Source organism: Bombyx mori, chromosome 12 (assembly GCF_030269925.1).
Source record: "Bombyx mori chromosome 12, ASM3026992v2".
Lineage (NCBI taxonomy): Eukaryota > Metazoa > Arthropoda > Insecta > Lepidoptera > Bombycidae > Bombyx > Bombyx mori.
The window spans coordinates 7,799,538-7,823,637 of record NC_085118.1 but is presented as its reverse complement, the minus strand read 5'-3'; the positions used below and the strand labels follow the sequence as shown (position 1 = coordinate 7,823,637).

The 24,100-nt window shown below is 38.5% G+C and overlaps 1 protein-coding gene across 26 annotated transcripts in view; it reads left to right on the top strand.

Moving 5' to 3' along the window:
• LOC101744274 (disks large 1 tumor suppressor protein) overlaps positions 1–21,625 on the top strand; it is a 43,470-nt gene extending 21,845 nt beyond the window's left edge. For 3 of the 26 annotated variants that reach the window (XM_038014343.2, XM_038014348.2, XM_038014351.2), the window contains 17 exons: positions 487–516; positions 1,531–1,758; positions 2,437–2,517; positions 3,520–3,768; positions 4,109–4,250; positions 4,765–5,030; positions 6,196–6,329; positions 6,888–7,007; positions 7,414–7,543; positions 8,299–8,407; positions 8,965–9,006; positions 10,178–10,246; positions 12,320–12,469; positions 13,366–13,538; positions 14,781–14,890; positions 14,997–15,088; positions 18,554–21,625. In XM_038014343.2, the coding sequence (XP_037870271.1) occupies positions 487–516; positions 1,531–1,758; positions 2,437–2,517; positions 3,520–3,768; positions 4,109–4,250; positions 4,765–5,030; positions 6,196–6,329; positions 6,888–7,007; positions 7,414–7,543; positions 8,299–8,407; positions 8,965–9,006; positions 10,178–10,246; positions 12,320–12,469; positions 13,366–13,538; positions 14,781–14,890; positions 14,997–15,088; positions 18,554–18,660 (2,232 nt within the window). In that variant the 3' untranslated portion in view covers positions 18,661–21,625. Of the gene's footprint in view, positions 1–486; positions 517–1,512; positions 1,759–2,436; positions 2,518–3,519; positions 3,769–4,108; positions 4,251–4,764; positions 5,031–6,195; positions 6,330–6,887; positions 7,008–7,413; positions 7,544–8,298; positions 8,408–8,964; positions 9,007–10,177; positions 10,247–12,319; positions 12,470–13,365; positions 13,539–14,780; positions 14,891–14,996; positions 15,089–16,875; positions 18,498–18,553 lie in introns of those variants that run through there. The other 23 variants (XM_038014340.2, XM_038014346.2, XM_062671406.1 and 20 more) reach the window with 15 other exon arrangements.
• Positions 21,626–24,100: the final 2,475 nt, after the last annotated feature.

The following is a 24,100-nucleotide window of genomic DNA, read 5'->3' as shown; positions in this document are numbered from 1 at the left end:
AATTTTAAATTAGCTTCATGAGGCTATCTTTGATTGTTGAACAAATAATAAAATTTCATTCAAACATGTAATAAAATAATTGATTGCTTTCATTATGTAATCATTTAATGAAATATACAAAATCATAATTTAGTATATTATTCAAAGAAAAGTGCTAGAATATTTAGTAACTAAATATTTATAGTTTTAAAATAATAAATTAGTTAGTTGACAAGTCCCACTTTAAAATATATTTTCTTGTGTTAATAGGTTTAATAATTTATGGTTTATAGTTTTATAGTATCAGGCATCAATTATCATTCACAATATCAAAATTAAGGAACTAACAAATGTTATCGAAATGTAACTAAAACTGTTTTTTTGTCTAAACACTTTTACTTTCCAAAGCAAGTAATGTTTGATTATTATTTTTTAGTTACTATTGGGTTTGTTAAAAAATTATACTGTTTAGGTTTAAAAATAAAAACCTTGCAATATTGCTTACAGGCTCACGTCGCATCATCTGAAATGAAGCAGGTAATAATCTTTATTAATTTTCAAAAAGTATATTTTCGGTACAATGTAATGTCAAAAAAGACAATTAACTTATTAAAATAATATTCTCAATGAGCGTGAATATTAGGCCATAATATTAAAAATTCACTATATTATGTAGATAAGATTTAAAAACTTAACCTAATTGAAACATTACTTTACACATGTAAAGTGCTTGTCACTGATAAACATGATTGTGTAATACATACTATGTTATAAAATTTTATAAGGATGACTATGGGTTTGGGTTTCCTTTATTTTTTTAAATAGTTTCTGATATTTGAAGAATATTTATGCAAATTATCAGATACTGGTGGATTGATAATCCTTGCAGTAACAATGCAGATAACACTTCAGTAAGCAGCGGCTTGGCTCTGCCCCTGGCATTGCTGAAGTCCACGGGCGACGATAACCACTCAACATCAGGTGGGCCGTGTGCCTGCCTACAAGGGCAATAAAAAAAAAATTGTATAATGAAGATGGAGCTGAAGTTAACTTCTTGCCTGCATAGTCAAATTTTTTTTGCATAGTGAATATTTGCTAAAATAAAAATTAAGCAGCTATTTGCCTGGCTTCCTTAAAAGTTCTGGCACACTTCAATATTTTATCAGCACCGTATAAAATGATAAGAATGCTCAAAGACAGAGAAAGTTACATAGAGATGTATAATTTTGCTAACTAAGTTTGTTATAGAAGTTCTCAATCTTAATAAGTTAACAAATCAAATTGAATATATGACTGATATTGCGATTTTATCATAGTATGTCACAAGAAAGAGTCTCTGCTGTATTTAATATGCCGTGAATATCCCTTGAAAAAATATAAAGCCAGAAGATTGTATGTTGATGATGTACACCAAAAGATTGTATGTTGATGATGTACACCAATGTGCATACAATAAAATATTTGTTGAATCTTGTATAGTTTTACTTATAAGTCATTTGAAACAATTTAATATAATACTAACCAATTGTAAAGAATGAAATAAAGTTACAGGTTAATGGCATAGAAGGTGGAGCAAATGAAAGAACACAGGGTGAGGATGGCTACATTTACCTCTCGGTGGCACTGTCTCGAGCTGGTGGTGCTGGCTTGGGCTTCAGCATTGCAGGAGGGTCTGACAATCCCCATGTGGCAGATGACCCTCATATCTATGTCACAAAGCTCATACCTGGTGGTGCTGCTGCAGCCAGTCAGTTACTGATTAATGATGCTATTTTACAGGTAAGTTTATTTTACATATATATTTTTACACACTTTTACTGGAGTAGTATTTATTCCAAATGTGAGAAAAAACTTCTGGGAATGTGTAAAGCAAAGAAACATTGATGTGTTCTCAAATTGTTAGGATATTCTAAAATATAGTGTAATTTCTTTAAGATAAAAATAATCTAAAGTACCCATCATCTACTAAGACAGCTACTTTCAACATAAAATAAATCCTAAATTACCATCCTATTCATTATACAATTTTATCATATATGAGTCGACTATTATCAAAGGCGGCAATCTGACTTTTGGACAATGATTGGTAAATCAGAAAAGCGAATTATTGACTTTGTATTCCATTGGCAGTCACAAAACTCTTCGGAACGACATCTTAGATAAATAACAGGTTAACTATTAACCTTTATTTAATGCAGGTTTTGAACCGTATTCTTTGAAGGAGACGATTATATTCAAATAAATCTGTATTGACATATCAATAAATTTTTTTTGTCCAAATGCACAGATTGCCGCCTTTGATAATAGACGACTCATATATACATTACCTTGTAGAAATAAAAACTAATGACTGCTTTTTAAACAAGAACACACAACGGCTTTGCTGCAGAAGCTGGCCAAATTATTATGACATAGGTATAATAGTAAAATAATGACCAATTTAAGTTCTTTTTATAGGTGAATGATGTGAATGTAGAAAATGTGACACATGCTGAAGCGGTTGATGCACTGAAAAAGGCTGGTAGTACTGTGAGATTGGTAAGTAATTATTATTACTAACCTTAGAATCATGCCTATTCTTAGAAATCACCTACATGAATGCTATGCCGGAACCATATTGATAAGAAAAGCGGTTTCCATAAATGAGCTTCCTAGAATTGTTGCTGGCAACTGATGAAGGTCAGGTCAGGTCTTGTGAAATGACCTCTGTGACCAAGGACATTCTTGTTCTTACATACAGTGGTGGTAATAGGGTATATTAAAATGCCAGACAGGTTGGTCCCACCATTGTATACAAACTGTTCCCATAGTTAAAATGGCAATAATATATCATCTACCAGAACAATAATGTACAGAAATATTCATAATAATTTCCTAAGCATATGCCTTGAATGTTATAAGTAGTATGAATTCTTATGTATTCTGATATATTCAGTCAGGCAGGTGTCAGGAAACGTTTTCCTCCAGATTGAACCTTCGATCTTCATCTGTTCTGATGAAGCTAAGGGCCTGTGCACACCACGTTTTTTAAGCGCGCGTTTCCAAAACGAGCGTCGACGGCGCGCTTTTATCCTACAGAGCGGTTTGTTGTCGTCTGTATCGATACAAACACGCGTTAGCATCGCGTCTGTATCGATTCAAACGTCTATTTTAATTTATACAGGTGTGCAAAGGTCTACAGGCTGCGTCTGACTTGCGTGCGTATCGCGCCTGTATCGCTACGAAAGAGCGTCGACGGCGCGTTTAAAATACGTGGTGTGCACAGGCCCTAAAAAGGGCTGCAGACTAACTGCAATGTTTCCCACTTAAAAAAATCCAGTAAATCATAAAAACGTTAATGACACGTCATCATTCACAAGGAATTTCATATCATTAAATTCTTGCACCTGTATTGCATTTCTGAATACTTCAAATGAACATTCATATACTTAAAAATATTTTTGAAAATTAAAATTATTGTTTATTATAGCTTTTATGTGTTTCTTTATTGATGATTAATTACGTGAATACATAGGTATTTACACTGCTTACAATTTACAGAAAGTGCGACGTCGAGCTATAGAAGATACCCTAAACGTGTCACAAGTGTCAAACAAAGAGGAATCTGTGGAAATAGAACTTATAAAAGGTGGCTCTGGCTTGGGCTTCAGTATAGCAGGCGGACTCGGTAACCAACACATACCCGGTGACAACGGCATTTACGTTACCAAAATCATGGCCGGCGGCGCTGCGCATCAAGATGGACGTTTAAGAGTTGGTGATAAATTGCTTATGGTCAAAAACACTTCTGTAAGTAATCCAGCCTGTTTTATTAAACTGCATTTTTTTTTTATTGCTTATATGGGGGGACGAGCTCAAAGCCCACCTGGTGTTAAGTTGTTACTGGAGCCCGTAGACATCTACAACGTAAATGCGCCACCCACCTTGAGATATAAGTTCTAAGATCTCAAGTATAGTTACAACGGCTACCCCACCCTTCAAACCGAAACGCATTACTGCTTCACGGTAGAAATAGGTAGGGTGGTGGTACCTACTCGCGCGGACTCACAAGTGGTCCTACCACCAGTTAAATAAAAAACAACACATCTAATTATTGTTGTCGATTATAATATTGGAAATAAATAAACAGAACGGAGATGTCAATTTGGATAACGTGACACACGAGGATGCCGTGGCCGCTCTAAAGGCAACAGGAGAACGCGTGTTGCTAGTTTTGGTACCAGGGCCGAGACACGGACAACCCTCGCCGCGCACTTCTCGAGCTAACACACGTAAGACATCATTAAATTACTATTAGTACCTATATAATCTAACGATATAAATATTAAAAATCTATCAAACATCGGACACGATTGATTTACTTATTCAGCTATAATTAACTGGTTACGATTGGCACCACAGTAACAATTTTTTTTAATAAATAAACTATTTGAGTCGTCTATTATCAAAGGTGGCAATCTGTGCATTAAAATTTGGACAAAATATTTTTATTGATATGTCAATACAGATTGATTTGAATATAATCGTATCCTTCAAAGAATACGGTTCAAAACCTTCACTAAATAAAGGTTAATAGTTAACCTGTTATTTATCTTAGATTTCGTTCCGAAGAGTTTTGTGACAGCCAATGGAATACAAAGTCAATAATTCGTTTTTCTGATTTACCAATCATTGTCCAAAAGTCAGATTGCCGGCTTTGATAATAGTCGACTCATTTTAAGTTTTAGACATTGTAAAAAAAATGTACACATTTAACAAGGAATTTAATAATAAAAATAAAAACAGCGTCGAGCGCAGCAAATTCTCTCCGACGCGAAGACGCAACGGACGGCGGCGAGGAGGTACGCGTGGTGGAGCTGGAGAAAGGTCCCTCGGGCCTGGGGTTCAACATCGTCGGTGGCGAAGACGGGCACGGCATCTACGTTTCTTTCCTGTTGGCCGGCGGACCTGCGGAGAGGTCCGGCGCTCTACGGAGAGGAGACCGTCTGCTCGCAGTCAACGATCTTGACATATCGCACGCCACACACGAACAGGCCGCCAAAGCCCTGAAGGTACTGTTCCGTCCATGTCTTATTCATAGACATAAGGTAAACGTCGCTGCCCACATCAAGACATCAGGTACTGGTGGTAGGACCTCTTGCGAGTCCGCAGGGGTAGGTACCACCACCCTGCCTATTTCTGCCGTGAAGCAGTAATGCGTTTCGGTTTGAAGAGCGGGGTAGCTGTTGTAACTATACTGAGACCTTAGAACTGATATCTCAAGGTGGGTGGCGCATTTGCATTACATTATAGATGTCTATGGGCCTCAGTAACCACTTAACACCAGGTGGTCCGTGAGCTCGTCCACCCATCCAAGCTGTAAAAAAAAAACGCGTGATTACTATACACCAGAAAAAAACAGGACTGGTATCATGCAACTAGTACTCAAGATAGATAAGTCTAGGAAAACTGCACTAGTATGCATATTTTTGCATGATCAATAGTTCAATATACTGCTATTGTGGCCCATTTCGAATTTTTTCAATTAAAACATTAATTGTTTTAAACTTTCTCCATCTCACTATACACACTATTATTTAACGTGTTCTTGGAATGATTGCATTTTTTCCTACCCAATCGTTTGTAGCTTAAGAGACTATTCCAATTACGCGTGGACCGGTACGTGATCTTCACGGGCTCAACCCGCAAGAATTGCTAACATTGACCCTATCAAGAGTAGTACTTCGCTGAATCTACCACCGAATTGGAATCGCGGTCCACTGAGAAGGTCCGGAGAGATTTTCAGTGGCTTGTGTCTATGGGCTAGTTAGCCGACGACGATGCCTGTTGCTTGGAGAGCCTAAAAGCACCGAGAGCGGATTCGGAGTATCCGACAAGACATGATAAGTAATTAGATGACTACGATAAAAAAGTTATCGTGTCGTGCCGCTTTATCAAAGTAGCGTTCTGATGCATCCTTAAGATACTCACACATCATTTCTAGATTTTGGCTGTCGTTAAGATGACCTGGAGATTGTGTGCACGAGCCGCGTGAACGAACATTACACTTGCATAGGTCATGGCGGAATGATTTCACATTTCTTGAGTTCTCAACACTTAATTTACCCGTGATCATGCAACAGCGCCGTAAATTAATAACTTTTTTAACTATGTGTTTTGTATGATACTAGAATGCAGAGCAAAATATTAATAAGAGATATGTAATTATTTTTCTAGAGCACGGGTCAAATTGTTAAATTGACTGTTGTGTATCGTCCACAAGAATACAATAAGTTTGAAGCACGAATCAATGAATTGAAACAACATCATACGCTATTACGGACATCTCAAAAACGATCCTTGTATGTAAGGTAGGTTATGAAAAAAATAACGAAAACCATGTAATAAAATTGTGTAATGTGTGTGATCATACTTATATTGTTAATAGCATAGAAACTCTGTGGTTGTGGGCCTTTTGAGGTAAAAACTTTCTGAGTTTACGGGAGAGTAATGGGAAAACGTGCAGTAGAAAAGTCAATCATATGTGCCTATTTAATACACTTTTAACTGGTAGTTTTATTGAGATAAAGAATGAGTTAGATCAATAATTTTATTTACTTTTAATTTTAGATATGATATGTTTTCTGAAGAGAAGCTTTTCCATTTTCCTGTTCTATGGATCTGCAGGCCGTGTATCTAACTAACTTTTGTATTTTTGTACCCACTTCAGGGAATTTGTTAGCATAGTACACTATTTGTTACAATAAATGGATGTATTTCAAACATATCACATTTATCCACAAGGGATCATGACAGATCCATCTGTAATATAGGTTGATAAGTGGTCTTCGTGGTTTTCATAAAGTTTCATAGTGTTAGTGCTTTCATTGTGTCCACGCTTTTTTAATTATGTTTGTTATCGTTTACAGAGCATTATTTGACTACGACCCCATTCGAGACGATGGTCTACCTTCGAGAGGATTGCCGTTTCGATATGGCGATATATTGCATGTTACAAATGCGTCCGATGACGAATGGTGGCAAGCCAGGTACGCTGGTTTCTTGTATAATATAGCCTAACCGATGGACTAATAAGCATCATCGCACATATTACTTATGTCATTAACTCTGTCACATTGACAACAATCCAAACTTTAAACTTTCAAACTATGTATAAAGTCAAAATACTCAGACCTTCGGAATCATGTCTCAAGGCGGGTGGTGGCATTTGTGTTGTAGATGTCTATGGGTTCCGATAGCCACTTAATACCAGGAGGGCCGTGAGTTCGTCCACCCTTTTTTTTTAATTTAGTCTGGAAATGCGTGAATGCTACACAGCAACACATACCAACTTGATTATAAATTTTAGTTTCATTTTAGAGATAGTTGTTTCAGCATCACACAAAGTCAGATGTCAATGTCACTGTTTTGCAAATTTATAAATCAATGTTCCAGAAGGCTGGGTCAGGATAAAGTGGACACCGATGCTATCGGTATAATTCCTTCGAAACGTCGATGGGAAAGAAAACAGCGGGCACGCGATCGACAAGTTAAATTCCAGGGACAGGGTACACCGGTCAGTACGGTGAGTATTTTTTGTTTTATCCTCATCCAACTCACTAGGTTGGGGTCAATGTAAATCAGTATTATATATTTTATTTATTTATTTATTAAGTTGCACCAACAAAGTGATCATCAATACAAAACATTGACAAATTGAGAAAAGTTCATGGCAGATGTCACCACAATTATAGGTGCAATCGACAGTGCATTAAAAAATTATAAAACTAAGATTTGATTACATTTGATTGATTGCTTAAGATCAATTTATATTTAATTGGGACATGATCCGCGACAGATTTTGTGAGACAATTAGAAAAAACATCTATTTCACTTAAAATTAGTTCAGCGCAATTGGATAACTCCGAAGGAACGTTGACGGAGACCGCCGCGCTACCGTGGACATTATTGTAGTCCCAAAGGATTCTGTTTAAGGGAGAGTAAGCCCCTAAATTCGAACGAGCGTTATAGTTTTATTAACTTACACTACTGGTACCTTCAAAGGTTAAATCGACGCCCAGTGGTGGATCACATACTGAAAACATACCATTTTAGCAAACCACTTGGTATGAATACACCAACAAGTAGTGTCGTTTTTAGGTCACGATTACCTCAAAATTATATTAAATTTAAAAGCAACAGAGCATGTGTTTCCTGATAGTGCAACTTGTTTAATAAAACCTATTTTATGTATTTTCTTAAGAGACACCTTGGCTGGCACGATATTCGAACTTTGTAATTTCCCAAAAATACTAATCATCAAATGATTTCTTTTTCAAGAGCCAATCCACTCTGGAAAGGAAAAAGAAAACTTTATCTTTCAGTAGAAAATTCCCATTCATGAAGAGTCGAGAAGACGGCAAATCTGAAGATGGTTCCGATCAAGAACGTAAGTCGTTTTTAAAGTATTTTCAACACATTCATATTTTTGACGGTATGAAGTTTTCATAATTATTTTTATATAAACACATTTTTTAGTCAAGAGCACAGCATTTTAAGAGAAACTATGATACATGCAACAAGTTTGTTAATTTGATGGTCAAATTAATTAATTGAAGCTTAGAAACTATAGAGCTTTATACTATAAAAACCATGTACAATTTTGCACTACTAACATGGGATTTCGACTCATCGGCTCCCACTTATAATCGCTTGGGTACACTAATTTATACTCTCACTGTGAAAATTTGGCAAGGAAAATTTTAAATTTTATGTGAACGCGAATTAAAAATTATTGAAATTAAATTTCCTAATGTAAGTTAAAAACATCTAAACAACTAAAAATAGTTAATAGATCGTTCATCAACGAAGCTGTTTAGCTCGTGCCGCATATTATACGACCTGTACCGTTCGTCCTCTTCTAACGTTCGCGCGAGAAAGAGAAAGTATTATACTTTATAATATGCGACGGGCTAAAAAAAAAACTAATAATACAATTTGTTACAGCTTTCATGCTTTGTTACACGCAGGAGGACGCTAACGCTGACGGTAAGTGCACCATGTCCGCCCTCGATCATATATATATTTGCCATTTTGCTATTAAATGTATGTAGGTCATTACGCAGTTTTTATTTCGTGCGGCCGCTAACAACCAATCTGTCTGAAGTTGGGTTGTCTTTACATTAAAGCTATGCTTTACCTAACAACGATTGAGTCTTAAAAGACGAACTGTTTTAGTCAAATGTATTTTCTTATTTTATTTCAATTAATTTACATTTAACTCTTCGTACAACTCACAATTATATTATTATGGCTAATGTTAAATAAAATTATTATTATTTTTGGTTTATCGAAACGATTCAGCGTGTAGGTACTATTTACAATACTCGGTATTCTTAAACCGTACCGGATAAGTGTGAGTAAACTGTTGCTTTGTAGTATTCGTGGAAGAGCATGGTGTCGCCTAACAAAAAAAAAAAAAAAGAAATCTTGGCAATGTTTTTCATTTCCCGCCGTAACTTTGTCGCTTGTCGTTGTTTTCTGACAACGGCCCGGCGGCTAATTAATTATCTGTGTTTTAGTTAGTTTTTGTATTTTACAAAGAGCTCTTCCCATGCGGTCGGTCTTGTACTTTTGATTCATTCGAAAGTATCCGATGTTAATAATAAGTTTTCGGAATTCCCAAGCTACTGATAAACATTTAATTCGGTATGTTTATATTGTAGTTATAGCGAAGAAATAATTAAAAAAATATATGTAATGATGCCATTTTTAATTGGTTGTGTTAAAAAAATCGTGTCAGATTCCGAAAATTCGTGTGAACACGGTTTGCTTGGGAAGAGCTCAGTGAATATAATGGATGTTGAACACGTAGTTAATGTCGGCATTACGAACGGGTCGCAGCGAGCACGCGGGTTGGTTTGAGACTCGTCCGGCCTCAGTCCCGTGCTTCTAGTTGCCTAACCCGATACCGATACGGACACGACTTCAATCACTCATTCGACAAACGTATTTTGAGTTGCTATTTATTTTATTGGGCGCTATTCACGATTCTGTATAAATATATTTTCGAATCGAGATGTTTCGGACAATTAGAGCGAGTCTGTGGCTCCGTAGTATTTTTTTTCTTCCGGTTCGCCCCCCCCCCCCCCCCCCCCCTCCGTAAAACGGTGTACGTACATGTTTGAAGTATATGTAACATTAATTTTTGTACGTATAGGAGAAATCTTGTATCGAGTGGAACTTCCCATGATGGAGGAGATAACGCTCATATATCTCGAGGACGAGAGTAAGTTTTGGGAGTGAGGCGTAGCTTGCGAGTGCAGTAGCCGATACCTTACCTCCCGCATTCTGGTTATGATCATCAATTAGAAATGTAGTTTTCATTCAAATAACACTCCAATTTTATTTTGTTTATTTGACATTTCTTTCGTTCAGTTGTTTTACCTTTTTTTGATTTCATAAAACGCGATTATATCTAATAGCCTCTCCGCACTCGAAACTCTGACCATCGTGCTCACGAGATTGTTTGGATCATTAGAATGGTGTTAGGGGGGCGCAGGCTCGGTCTGAGTGAGCGGGCAGCGCGCGGGCCACTGGAAGCACACGGGGACACGCTACACGCGTCGTGCTTAGCTTTGTCCGTCGGAACGCACAACGCAGCGTTGTGCGGTATCTGACGCCCGATTGTGCGAAAACGTCACTCATCGCTGACGTTATCGTCTTCTCGCATTAAAACTGTATAATCTCAAAACTAACTAATTTTACAGGAGAGTGTTTTAAAGGTGTAACATGTGATATTTTTAATATTAATCATCTTTGCAACATTTATTTCTTATTTTTTACCAGTTAAGTTATCTGTCTTTTAAAGTAAGATAAAATTATTTATTAATTTTGTTAATAGCAGTCAATACATAAGTAAACTAAAAAAAAAAACTAAAACTAAACTACGCTCTTTTGATAGTATTTATGAGAAAAATACTGGTGATACCAAATGATTCCGCATATTAACTCAATTTCGAATATTTTTGGAAATTGTACACTTTTAATGCGAAAAGACGATATGCGATGACGGAATCGATTACAAGACGCTTTCGCATAATGAATATAGTCCGACACGACACAATACGTTCGGTTGTGCGTTCCGATTGAACAGTGTGCTTAGTGCGAGTTTTTTAACGTTCTCGATAGCGTAAAGTTAACTCAAATTTGTATGCAGTTCGGAACAGCGCCCCTAGCGGCAAACGTAGGCAAACGTTCCAACTCCATACAAATTCAAATTAACTGTTACGCTATCGAGGGCGTTAAAGAACTCTCACTAAGCACACAGACCTTAGCTTGGCGCGTCACGCGCATGCTCACTCCACGCACGCATGTCGCTCACTAGTTACGAGTCACGGTACGCGAGACGCGACATTCTCATGCGAGCTTTGTTTACAGTTTGTCAAATACGCTCTGCTGGTTTATTTATAGATTTAGTTTTTTGTCGCTTCAAAACGTAATAGGGGACGCTGTAAATTTTTTCAAAGCCTTATGTTACTTTATGTTCGTCTTCAGCTGTGATATATGACATACTACATTGCTTTTTAATGTGTTTAATTATTTTTTATTGAATTACATTGATTACATTGATTTTTGTATTCAAGCCAGACCACTGTAATGATGAATGGATTTAATTGTCGAACTTAAAGTATCGTAGAAAATTGTTACATAAATATTTCTTCTTTTATATTTCTGGCTTCAATATGACAATGTTCTAAATTACGTTTTACGATTTTACGAAAAAGCATGTACTTATAAATGATTTTAAATCAGTTTCTAAATGAATAGCAAAAGTTATTGCTTTGCCAAATAAGGTTTTTCGTGAAGTGTTTTTTTTTCTCTCTCAATACAATACATATTGTACGAAATAAGTTTGTAGTGAAACCATTCGAGTTAGTCTAGAGAATGCTTGTGAACTAGATACCAGTAAAACGAAATATTTAATAATTTAGGTAGTTTCCATTGAATAGATGAAATTATATCATAGAATAATTTTCATAACTATAAATACACATTTATATTATATATATATATCAAACAAATATCGCTGTGATACGCTGATCTCTGTGAATAACCATAATCATTTGAAATGGTTTTTGATGTAGAAAAAAAATATATATAAATTTGTATGGCACGGGTATGGCACGGATTTGCTACATACAACACGGGTAGCACGAAATTGAAATCTACAAATAATTCCTGGTTGGTTTCAAGGGAACAGTTTAGTGATGCCACGTAATGACTACTTTAGTGATACCACGTAATGATTACACGTTAAATGTGATTAAAACTGATGTGTACTGCGCGTGAATGTTTACAGGTCAAGACGAGACGGTGTTGTCTTACGAAACAGTTCAGCAATTGACGATCGCGTACACTCGGCCCGTGATAATATTGGGCCCATTGAAAGATAGAATAAACGACGACCTCATTTCCGAGTTCCCTGACAAGTTTGGAAGCTGCGTGCCTCGTGAGTAATATAAAGAGAGAGAGAATACACTTTATTGCACACCAAACACAATTCACATTCAAAAAACAGTCAAAAAGCAGATACATTTGTACAATAGGCGGTCTTATCGCTAAAAGCGATCTCTTCCAGACAACCATTTAATTTACAGAAATTTTGGAAAATATAAAAATATAGCAGGTATGTTGCGGTGTACTATAGACATTAAACAAAGATTGTGAAGAAGAAGAATTTTTTCTTAACGATTATGAATAATAAAGCAATGCTGTATAGAACATTTTATTTATTTATTGCTTAGGTGGATGGACGAGCTCACGGCCCACCTGGTGTTAAGTGGTTACCGGGGCCAGTAGATATCTACAACGTAAATGCCGCCACCCACCCAGCTTGAGATAAGAGTTCTAAGGTCTCAGTATAGTTACAACGGCTGCCCCGCCCTTCAAATCGAAACGCGTTACCGCTTCACGGCAGAAACAGGCAGGGTGGTGGTACCTACCCGTGCGGACTCAAAAATTTGAACATGACAATTATACGATTTTTATTGAATTTGTAATAATATGTACACGCCGATCCACTAACGGTGCTTTTAGTTACCTCAAGTACCGGTCATCGGTCTCGTCGAACCCGTCGCTTGCGACGAAGTGCTCGACGAGTAAATGAACCCACAGACACAGCCCACTGAGTTTCTCGCCGGATCTTCTCATTGGGTCGCGTTTCCGATCTGCTGGTAGATTCTGCGAAGCACGGCTCTTGCTAGGGTTCGTGTTAGCGACGTCCTCAGGTTTGAGCCCCGCAAGCTCACCTCCTAGTTAAGGTTACGCTGAAATAGCCTCTCAAGGCTATCAGCTTAGGTAGGAATATATATATATATATATATATATATATATATATGTTAATAGATACGACACGGCCAAGACGCGACTACGAGGTGGACGGGCGGGACTACCACTTCGTGGCCAGCCGCGAGCAGATGGAGCGCGACATACAGAATCACCTGTTCATCGAGGCCGGCCAGTACAACGACAATCTGTACGGAACGTCCGTGGCATCCGTGCGAGAAGTCGCCGAGAAGGTATATCTATCTATGTATTTATACGTGAACCAAAAACTTTGTACCACTTTTTTACGAAAATTACGCGGACGGAGGAGTATGAAATTTCCTACATTTAAAGACAATATAGAGAAAGACAGTACAGAATGTAAATATTTATTTAAATTATGCTTAAAAAACTACATTACATCAATAAAAAATAACATTACACACATTTGCAAAAACAAAGCAAAAACTTGCATCGCGCTAAGAACATTTTCAAAATAAGTTTTAATATTTTTACTGGTGGTAGGACCACTTATGAGTCCGCGCGGGTAGGTGCCACCACCCTGCCTATTTCTGCCGTGAAGCAGTAATGCGTTTCGGTTTGAAGGGCGATGCAGCCGTTTTAACTATTCTGAGACCTTACAACTTGTATCTCAAGGTGGGTGGCGCATTTACGTTGTAGATGTCTACGGGCTCCGGTAACCACTTAATAACAGGTGGGCTGTGAGCTCGTCCACCCATCTAAGTCTATCTACCTCTTTTTACGAAAATCACGCGGACGGATGAGTATGAAACTTCCCACACATAAAGAAAATATATACAAGGAGAATGCAGAATGTAAATATTTCTTTAAATTATGCATAAAAAATAAATTACATCAATAAAAAAACATTACACACACTACCATGTATTTGACACACACACACGCGTGCATACTATTAGCATAGTCTGTGGTCAAATTGAGAATGTTTGTCTTTATTAATATAAATAATTGTCTAAAGTGTAGTCTTGGCGAAATCTGTGATTCCAGAATAAATAGTCTTTGACAATATAATCATTATAGTGTACAAACTTATAATTTCAAATAATTTAGTCTAATTTCCGGGGGAACAACTAGTATGTTTTAAAAGCTTGAACTTATGAGATTACTGGTTATAAAATGCAAGTGATATCTGCTGTCCACATTGAATAATCGCTTCGAACCCTACATCTCGATAGATAAACCGAAATAGTAATTCGAAGAGCTTACGGAAGACGCCGTATTTTCTCGTGTCTATTGCATCATTTTGTACTGTCCCGACAAGAGTTTGACGCGAGTAAACTAGACACTGGAGCGCTTAGTTCAGATTCGATACCGAAAAAACCATTATCTCAGAAACTTAGAAACTTATCCAACCTGGCGTGTTCGCTTCATGCACGTTGTCATTGAAATCATTGTTAAAAGTTAATTTTCTTGAATTCATCTCATACGTAAAATAATGTGGTTTTTTTTTGCAGGGCAAGCATTGCATTTTGGACGTCAGCGGTAACGCAATCAAGAGATTGCAAGTAGCACAACTATTCCCTATTGCCATATTTATCAAACCAAAGAGTGTAGAGTCTATAATGTAAGTATATTTTTTTGGGTACCTACAGAAAAACATACAAAACTGGATGTAGATGAAATGATCTTTTTGTATTTTGTATGATGATATCACGTTACAAAATTCGCAGGGAAATGAACAAGAGAATGACAGAAGAACAAGCGAAGAAAACTTATGAACGTGCCCTTAAAATGGAGCAAGAATTCGCTGAATATTTTACTGGTTAGTTTCTTTTTTTTGTGCCCTTGTAGGCAGTCGAGCGCACGGCCCACCTGATGGTGAGTGGTTACCGTCGCCCATGTACTTCAGCAATGCCAGGGGCAGAGCCAAGCCGCTGCCTACCGCTGAAGTTTTACGCAGTATCATTTCTGAGTCCCGGTATTAATACCAGCAGCTTAATAATAACAGCTTCAAGCTATAGAATAAAAAGTTTTAAGATCTGATAGAGCAAGACCGGTGTTGACGTGCAATTAGAGAAAGTAAATATGAAATTTAAAAAAGATTACGGAGGGTACAAGTTTATGATACCTAAGGATAAATTATCGATATTTATGGATGAGAATTTATGGCCTTGTGGGGTATCTTACCGCAGGTTTGTACAGTATAATAAATATGAGAAAACAAGTGATGAACAAAAATTAATTACTTAAAATGGATAAAGATAACCACAAGACATATAAAATTATGAGCTTCAACTGTATGAGCCTAAAGAGGTCTATGGATTGCATACGGCTACTGAGTAAGAAGGTGGATGTAATGGCACTCCAAGAAACATGGTTATTACCAACCGAAGTACCTGATCTGGGGTTGTTAAACAAAGACTTTTCTTATTTTGGTAAATCAGCGATGGACAATAGCAGTGGGTTATTGCGCGGCCGTCCTTACGGTGGCGTAGGCCTATTATGGAGAAATGATTCATTTCAATCGGTGTCTGTGATCCCCTGTGCGAGTGAGCGTATTGTCGCGATCAAAGTGTGTGTCGCGGATCGGTCTATGTTATTTTTTAGTGTATATATGCCTACTAACGAACTTGATCATTTATGTGAATTTGTTGAATGCCTCAGTGAAATATCTGCTATAGTTGAGAATGAACATGTTGAATCTATATATGTGTTAGGAGATTTTAATGCCCATCCTGGCAAATTATTTGGAAATGAAATGTTAAGTTTTTGTGCGGAGCAGAATTGGCTATGTGCGGACATTGAGAGACTAGGTATTGACTCTCAATCATATACTTACACTAGCGTTGCGCATGGTACCTGTTCGTGGCTCGACCATTGTTTAACTAGTGTGGCCGCGTGGCGGACAGTAGTAAACGTAAAAATACATTATGATGTTTTCTGGTCAGATCATTTTCCATTGGAGGTCGAATGTAATCTTGAAAGAGTTAGATCCATGACTATTCCGCCTAATATTAGTAATGTAAATAAAATTATATGGGGTGAACGCACAGGAGATCAAATTGATATGTATTTTAAATATTGTAATGATAAATTGAAATTAATAGATTTTCCTCTAGAATTGAACAAATGTTGTGATAAAATGTGTACTAATGTGAATCATCAATCTGTTATAAATAATTTTTATATGTGTATTATTAATGTTTTAACTGAAGCCTCTATTAACTGTTATGATAATTTTAGTAATAAGTGTGAAATAACCCATAGGGGTATTCGACCATTGATTGGGTGGAACAAGCACGTCCGCAGTGCTCACCGGGTGGCTAGACAAACTTTTCTTTGCTGGGTGTGGAACGGGAAACCTCGGAAAGGAACTGTGTATAGGGATATGGTGGAATCGAGAAAAATATTCAAAAAACAGCTTAAATTTTGTCAAAACCATCAGGAACAAATAAAAATGAATATTCTTGCCACAAAACACGAACAAAAAGACTTCCGAGGTTTCTGGAAACAAACAAGGAGATTGAGTCCAAAAGCTGGTATCCCGGTGAGCATTGATGGCGAGTGTGAGCCTGTGAGGATTGCTAATCTGTTTAGAAACCATTTCAGGGTACAATCACCCGGTCAGTTAAGTAGAGGTGCTGATGCTGGGGTGGTGGACCCGAGTCGACCCTCGCATGTACCACCTCGGATAACAACGAAGGAAATAACTAAAATTATAATGAATATGACTAAGGGTAAGTCTCCCGGTCATGACCACCTCAGCATTGAGCACTTTCAACACGCCGGTCCGCATTTACCTAGATTGCTAGCGCTCTTATATACCTTCTGTATCAGACATTCGTATCTGCCCGGGGCGTTAATGAGAACGGTCGTTGTCCCGATTTTAAAAAATAAAACAGGCGACGTATCGGATCGTAACAACTATCGGCCGATCTCCCTGGCAACCATAACTGCTAAGGTACTCGATGCAGTGCTCGAGCGGCAGGTGAGTGATCATCTTACATTAAGTGATGCTCAGTTCGGTTTTAGACCGATGTTATCTACCGAGTGTGCAATCCTGTCGCTAAAGCATGTGGTGGGATACTACACGGAGAGGAATACGCCTGTTTATGCAGTGTTTCTCGATCTTTCGAAGGCTTTCGACCTAGTCAGGTACGACTTGTTGTGGGGTAAGTTGAGGCAGACGGGCGTACCGGGACCTTACGTGGACTTGTTCTCCCATTGGTACGAGTATCAGACCAATCAGGTAAGATGGTCAAACACACTTTCGGAGGAGTACAGGTTGGAATGCGGGGTGAGGCAGGGGGGCTTAACCTCACCGGCGCTTTTCAACCTGTATATTAATGAGTTGATCGAGGCACTCGGTGAGGCACGTGTCGGCTGCTCGATTGATGGTCACTGTGTGAACAGCATCAGTTACGCTGACGACATGGTGCTGTTGAGCCCATCGATCGGTGCTCTCCGGCGGTTGTTGTCCATCTGTGAGAGGTACGCGGAATCTCACGGGCTCCGCTATAATGTTAAAAAAAGTGAACTGCTCGTCTTTAAGGCAGCAAAGACAAAACCGAGTTATGTGCCACCAGTGACGCTCGGAGGTACTCCACTGAAGAGGGTTACTGAGTTCAAATACCTTGGCCATATTGTAACTGAGCACCTTAAAGATGATGCAGATATTGAAAGGGAACGGAGAGCGTTGGCTGTCCGCTGCAGTATGCTGGCCCGCAGGTTCTACCGTTGTACCGCACAGGTTAAGGTAACCTTGTTCAAGGCGTTTTGCCAGTCCTTATATACCTGTACCCTGTGGGTTCGATATGCGCGGCGGGCATACAATGCTCTCCGAGTGCAATATAATAATGCTTTCAGGATGTTGTTGGGGCTCCCGCGGTACTGTAGCGCATCAGGTATGTTTGCGGATGCTCACGTGGATGATTTTTCATCAATCATCCGCAAACGAACGGCCTCACTGATGCGTGGGGTTCGTGCGAGTACTAATAATATCCTGATGGTTATAGGTAATAAACCCGAATGTGCTGTTTTGAGACACTGGGTTCATATACATACCCATATACCAGGTGCCTCAAAGCAGCGCAGATTTATGAATTAAATGTTTAAATGTTTTAATTGCTAATTTTAATTTTAATTTTAATTTTACTAACCATAGTTCTAAGTATTATTCAACTTACAACATATGGACTTGAGAGGGTCTGAATTAAATGAATTTTATTTTATTTATTTATTTTTTTTATTTTATTTGATATGTTATTCCGGTGCGTGTGATTCACAGCCGTGGTGACGGGCGACACGCCGGAAGAGATATACTCGAAGGTGAAGGCGGTGATCGCGGCGGAGAGCGGCCCGTCCGTGTGGGTGCCGCGCCGCGAGCCCCTGTGAGCCCCCGTGAGCCCCGACCGACCGCCCGGTACACTTTACTACTTATCATAGTGCCTCGAGTATCACTCGCCATTGTTAGCACGCAATGTGCGACTCCCTTGTTGTTTGTGCGTCCCTAGTGGTGTTGCCGGCGCTCTGCGAGTCGCAGTCGTCGGCCGCGTTTTATAATTAATGACAACAGCTAGTTCACATTAGTCGTTAGAAACAAGCGCCATGGAAACGCGCATATTAAGAACCGAAAGGTCCGAATTACGTAATAGTACGCGCGTAGACGCACGCACCTCGGTAAGCGCGTTTTATTGCTTTTAGCTACAGCTCGTACACATTAGGCGTCTCGGAACACGAGTTTTATGAGCACGGTTTAATTTACACACGCGAAGTGCTTTTCCGAACTTTGAAAATGAACTGATCTGATTTATTGTTTATCGAAATAAAAAACAAACGCTACAAGCCGTTTAATGTCAGGCGATTCCTCCTTAGTAAGGATTTTTTTTGTAATATTGATTGAAGCACCAAAATTCTCTTGTCTCTGTTTCTATCGTCTTTAATAGTAACAGCAGAGAAGCCTCTCGAAAGAAATCAGTCAACTTCCAGATTGAGCCAATGCTCTTAGTGCAAGTGTGTCAAATACTAATGATACAAACGCCTAATGTGTACAATCTTTAGGTTCACGTGAGAGACAAATGCGTCAATACGATGCTATGCGACGCGACACAGAGCCGTTTATATTTTATGGACCGAGATACGTTCACAAAGTGGTTTTGAATGATTCATCAAAATTGATACAGTATGAAAAAGGTGAGATAAAAGTAATATAATAACAGCCTGTTGAAACGTTCAAACCAAAATTGCAAACGTTTATGGTCTTATTAATGACTAGCGACCCGCCCTCGCTTCGCTTCGGAAACATTAAAACACACATGAAACCAAAAAAAAAAAAAAAAATTTAAAAAAGTAGCCTATGTTCATCAGGGACAATGTCGGCATCTAATGGAAAAAGAATTTTTCAAATCGCTCCAGTAGTTTCGGAGCCTATTCGAAACAAACAAACAAACAAATCTTACCTCTTTATAATATTAGTATAGACGAGTTACCGAAGCTTTATAAGTATAAATAATAGAATTGACAAAGTGTTATTCGTACGGTCTGATTCAATTTTAACAGTTTTCTTTAAACTGGCTTGTAAAGGTACGCTAAGTCATGAGTAAGATGATTATTATTTAGTTCATATAGATATTTTAGTACAAAGATTAAAAACACTACTGCTTAATTTCGCGTTTATTTCCGTTATTTCGATAACTTCACTTACAGTGTTCTGATAGACAACTAACTATTAGTCATATAATAAAAAGACTAAATTAAACCACAAGTAATTCCAATAATGTATAAAACACATTATAATTTAAATATATTATGTGTGTCAACGTTTACAATTTTTTATACTGTATAAGGTGCGGTCGAATCATTTTTTTTTCTAGAAACCACGCATTATATAAAACAAAAATGCAGTGACATCGCGTCTCGCTCATAGTAGGTATAGGCGCTTTGTGTCGCATCGCGAACTGTCGTTCGCCTGGGATGGTATGTGAGCTAAGATGCCCATTCTACATCCCGGTCGTATGATTCAAAGGTGTTTTTGTAGATTTTCAACACATTTCCCGATCTCACGGCTTCGTAGAAACTTCCCCACTTTTTCTAATTAATTGTTTCCGATAAACGTGTAAATTATCACTTGTGCATAAAATTGTTGACCAATCATTCGTTATCGACTAGCAGTTTTAGGAAACGATCGTGCTTTATTTGATCGAGCGTAATATATATTTTATTGACTATGGCTATTATTCGAATTCAATGTTTGTATCGAGTTTTAGATTATTGTATAATTTATTTTATTTGACAAAGTCTTATATAAATGTGCTTCAATTAACAATGTAAATTGTATATTAATTATAAAACGTATACTAAATGTTATTTTACTCAGGTTGCTAGATACATTGAATTTTCATCATGTTAAAAGTGAATTATTTATAGTAATCATGAACAGAGTTGCCCACATGAAAAATATCACGTGCACAAATAATTGTTGCATCGCTATGTTGTATCTTACTAAATAGTGTACTGTTACGCTGAGTAGTCGATCCCACCTCACGCATGGCTAGGCTAAGACATCAGGATTATTTGCTCAAAGCGGCAATCTGTATCGTAACTATTGAATCTCATGACATATTATATTTCTGCACTATTATGACCCCCTTGACCCCTTAGGCGAGGTGCAAAGTTGTTTGTTGATCATTTTTATAGTAAGAGATTGTGTTAAAAACGGTGTGTAACATCTCACCTTTTTAAGTAGTATTCGTCATTTATTTATTGAGAATTTTATTTTCTTACGGAATATTAAATAGTCATCTGCAAATATGGGCATTGACGCGAGCAAATGATACTAAGCTGCAATAATGTATTTAAAATAAATTTATGATTTAATTATGACATGTACTTCATTTTAATTTATATACGCAGTCTCAAATTCTTATAAAACGGTACTTAAATAGTTTTTAATTATGAATATCGAATGACAACAAATTCTGTTTTGTTAAATTTTACTGCCAAGGAATTATGACATATATTAAAAATTTTAATAATCAACTAACAACAATTGTTTGTTCTAATTCCTAAAATAACTTGTAAATATATTTTATTTTAATTTTAAGGTAACTAATGTATTAATTAATAATAATTTATCTTTATTACATAGTAGAGAATATATTATGAGTATTTATTTTGTCACTTAAGATAATTTTATTGATGTGAATGTGTAAATTGATTAATTTTACTGTAATTAACTTCTTACTTTTATTGGTTTTGACTAATATCCAACAAAACTATCCATATTTGCAGATGTACAATGTTCATGAGTTAGTGATGTTCAATAGAATAGTTTGAATAAAATTATTTACGTTGAAAATTCTATTCTTGTTTTCTTTCCAAATACCCAATTATCAAGTTCGTTTATTAGATATCCAAGACCTATAGGTATATAGTAAATAGAAGTATATATATTTTTTGGAATAGCTGAGCCATTCCCTGGGTAGGCGATAACGCCCCCTTATCGGCGCTGCAGGTCTAAAGGGGGCGGGGCGGTAAGAGACCCAGAAAAAAAGGGGGCGTCGTGTAGAGGCTTTGGAGGCGATTTGTAATTTAATCTAGGACTCTTACTGAGCTATAGTAGTTTTTAAGTAGGTGAAAAAATGGGGGCCCTAAAAATAATTTAAGGCAGTAGACAAAATAAGCTTGGGAACCCTTGCTTTAGCTTAATCAGCACTGCCAGGGATAGAGCCAAGCCTCTACCTACCAGTAAATATTCTCCAGAAGCAAGAAGAAAAATTCCTTAGAGTACTCCCCATGGAACATACGGTACAAAATACAGAGAGAAGCGAAGTCTCTCCGCAGACCCAGAAGGTTCCAAGCGATCCGTGAGAATAGAACTATCGACAATCCGAACGGCCCTCTTCTGTATGGAGTGAAATGGAAGTAGGTAGCTGGTATTTGGGAGTCCCGGCCCAGAGGTGTGAGCAGTACTCCATGCGAGGCCGGACCTGTGCTTTATAAAGCAAAAGTCTTTGTCCAGGTATGAAGAACCGGATCGCTCTAATTTCGCCAGTATTTTGATCGCCAACCTGGCTTTGCCCTCCAAATGACTCCGAAACGACATCGCTTGAAATGTCGACCCCAAGTACTCCATACTCGTACCCCATACTCGTGGAATGTTACAGGGATACTCCTTGGAATTGCGGCACCATGACAAAAGGATCCTTCTTCGCAGTGAACGCGCAAGCTTGTGTCTTCGACGGGTTGAATTGAACTAAGTTCCATTCGCCCCAGAGAGTTCTCCACTTCAGACATAGCATGACATTGATATACAGGATGAAAAGCGTGGGGAGAGCACCGAGCCATGTGGAACGCGGGCGTAATAGTCATAGTATCGGAGCAGCAACCGTCTACGACAGTGATGCTCCGTCCATCCAAAAAGCTAGCGATCATCATACAGTCTCTCGGGGATTCCGTAAGACGGTAACTTCGACAGAAGTGGCCTATGCCAGACCCTGTCGAACGCCTTCGCGATATCTAGGCTCACCGCGAGAGCCTCGCCCTTGCTCTCCAATGCTTCAGTCCACTTGTAAGTAAGGTATACAAGAAGATCGCCAGCTGAGCGACCATGACGGAAACCTTAAGTGTCGGTTACTGATCAGCTGGCGATCCTCAAGATACTTTAGGAGTTGAGTATTTATTATTCGCTCCATCACCTTGGAAGGCAAGGAAGTTATCGCGATAGGTCTATAGACTATGGGTCCGACCAGTCGCCCTTCTTGGGGATAGGGTGGATATGGGCAGTGTTTTGCCGAATGCTTGTCTTTCATGAAGACGGAACCCGGCTTGTACTATATCAGAGGTGATACAAACGCGTTAGCGCAGATGTCAACTCAGGGGCGTACGTTTCCAAAACCACTGCAGGTATGCAATCTGGCCCACTCCACTTATGGACGTCCAGGAGTCGCGAGCTTCCGCCGGACTGCACACTGTGTGAAGCAGATCTCTGGCAGGGAACTATCACACCAGGGGATGTTAGGTGGTGTGGCACCCCCGTCGTCCAGTCGAGTTCGAGGCGAAGAGTTTGACCAGAAGGTCAGCCTTCTCTTTCGCACTATGGGCCAAATTGTCATCGGTCTTGCGTAGTGGTGGGACACTAGACCTGCAATAATTTCCTTCTGCAGCTTTGGCGAGCCACCAAAAAGCACGGCTCCCGGAGAGATAGCACTTAAGTAGCTCTCCAATTCTGGAAACGTGCTCCGACTTCGATTCGGCAATATTTGTATTGTACGTCCGGGAAGCGACGTTATATTTCCGCCTTTCCTCTAAGACTTTCGGATCTCGAGGTCTCCTTGCATCGTTCCAGGCCGCGTATGCAAACGGCTAGAACGTGTGCAGCATCCCTACTGGGATTATTATACCAGGATTTACTCCGACTCTCAACGGGCACATCAGAGGAGAGAATAAACAATTCCATCCCCTGGACCCTGGAGCACCACGTCTTTAAGACGGTCCATACAGACTTCAGGATAACCAGAGGAAAAGCAGAACCCCCATGGGTAGGATGTATAAAATTCAGGCAATCCATCGCAATCTGCTGAGATAAACCGCCAAACTCTTCGATACCCGGTCGTTGTTCGACGATCAGGACGAGAGTGGTATGGCAGTGATCAGACGATCTTAGCGGAACGTCGACCGCCAAACTGTATTCGGCTGGATGGGTGGTCAGCAAAAAGTCCAACACAGAAGGCTTGTGCTCGTCAATATCGGGGACACGGGTGGTTCCCTCTTGTACATGCTCAAACAGAATTAAAGATAGATCTACACTCGCGAGCAAAAGTTTGGAATCACTTAC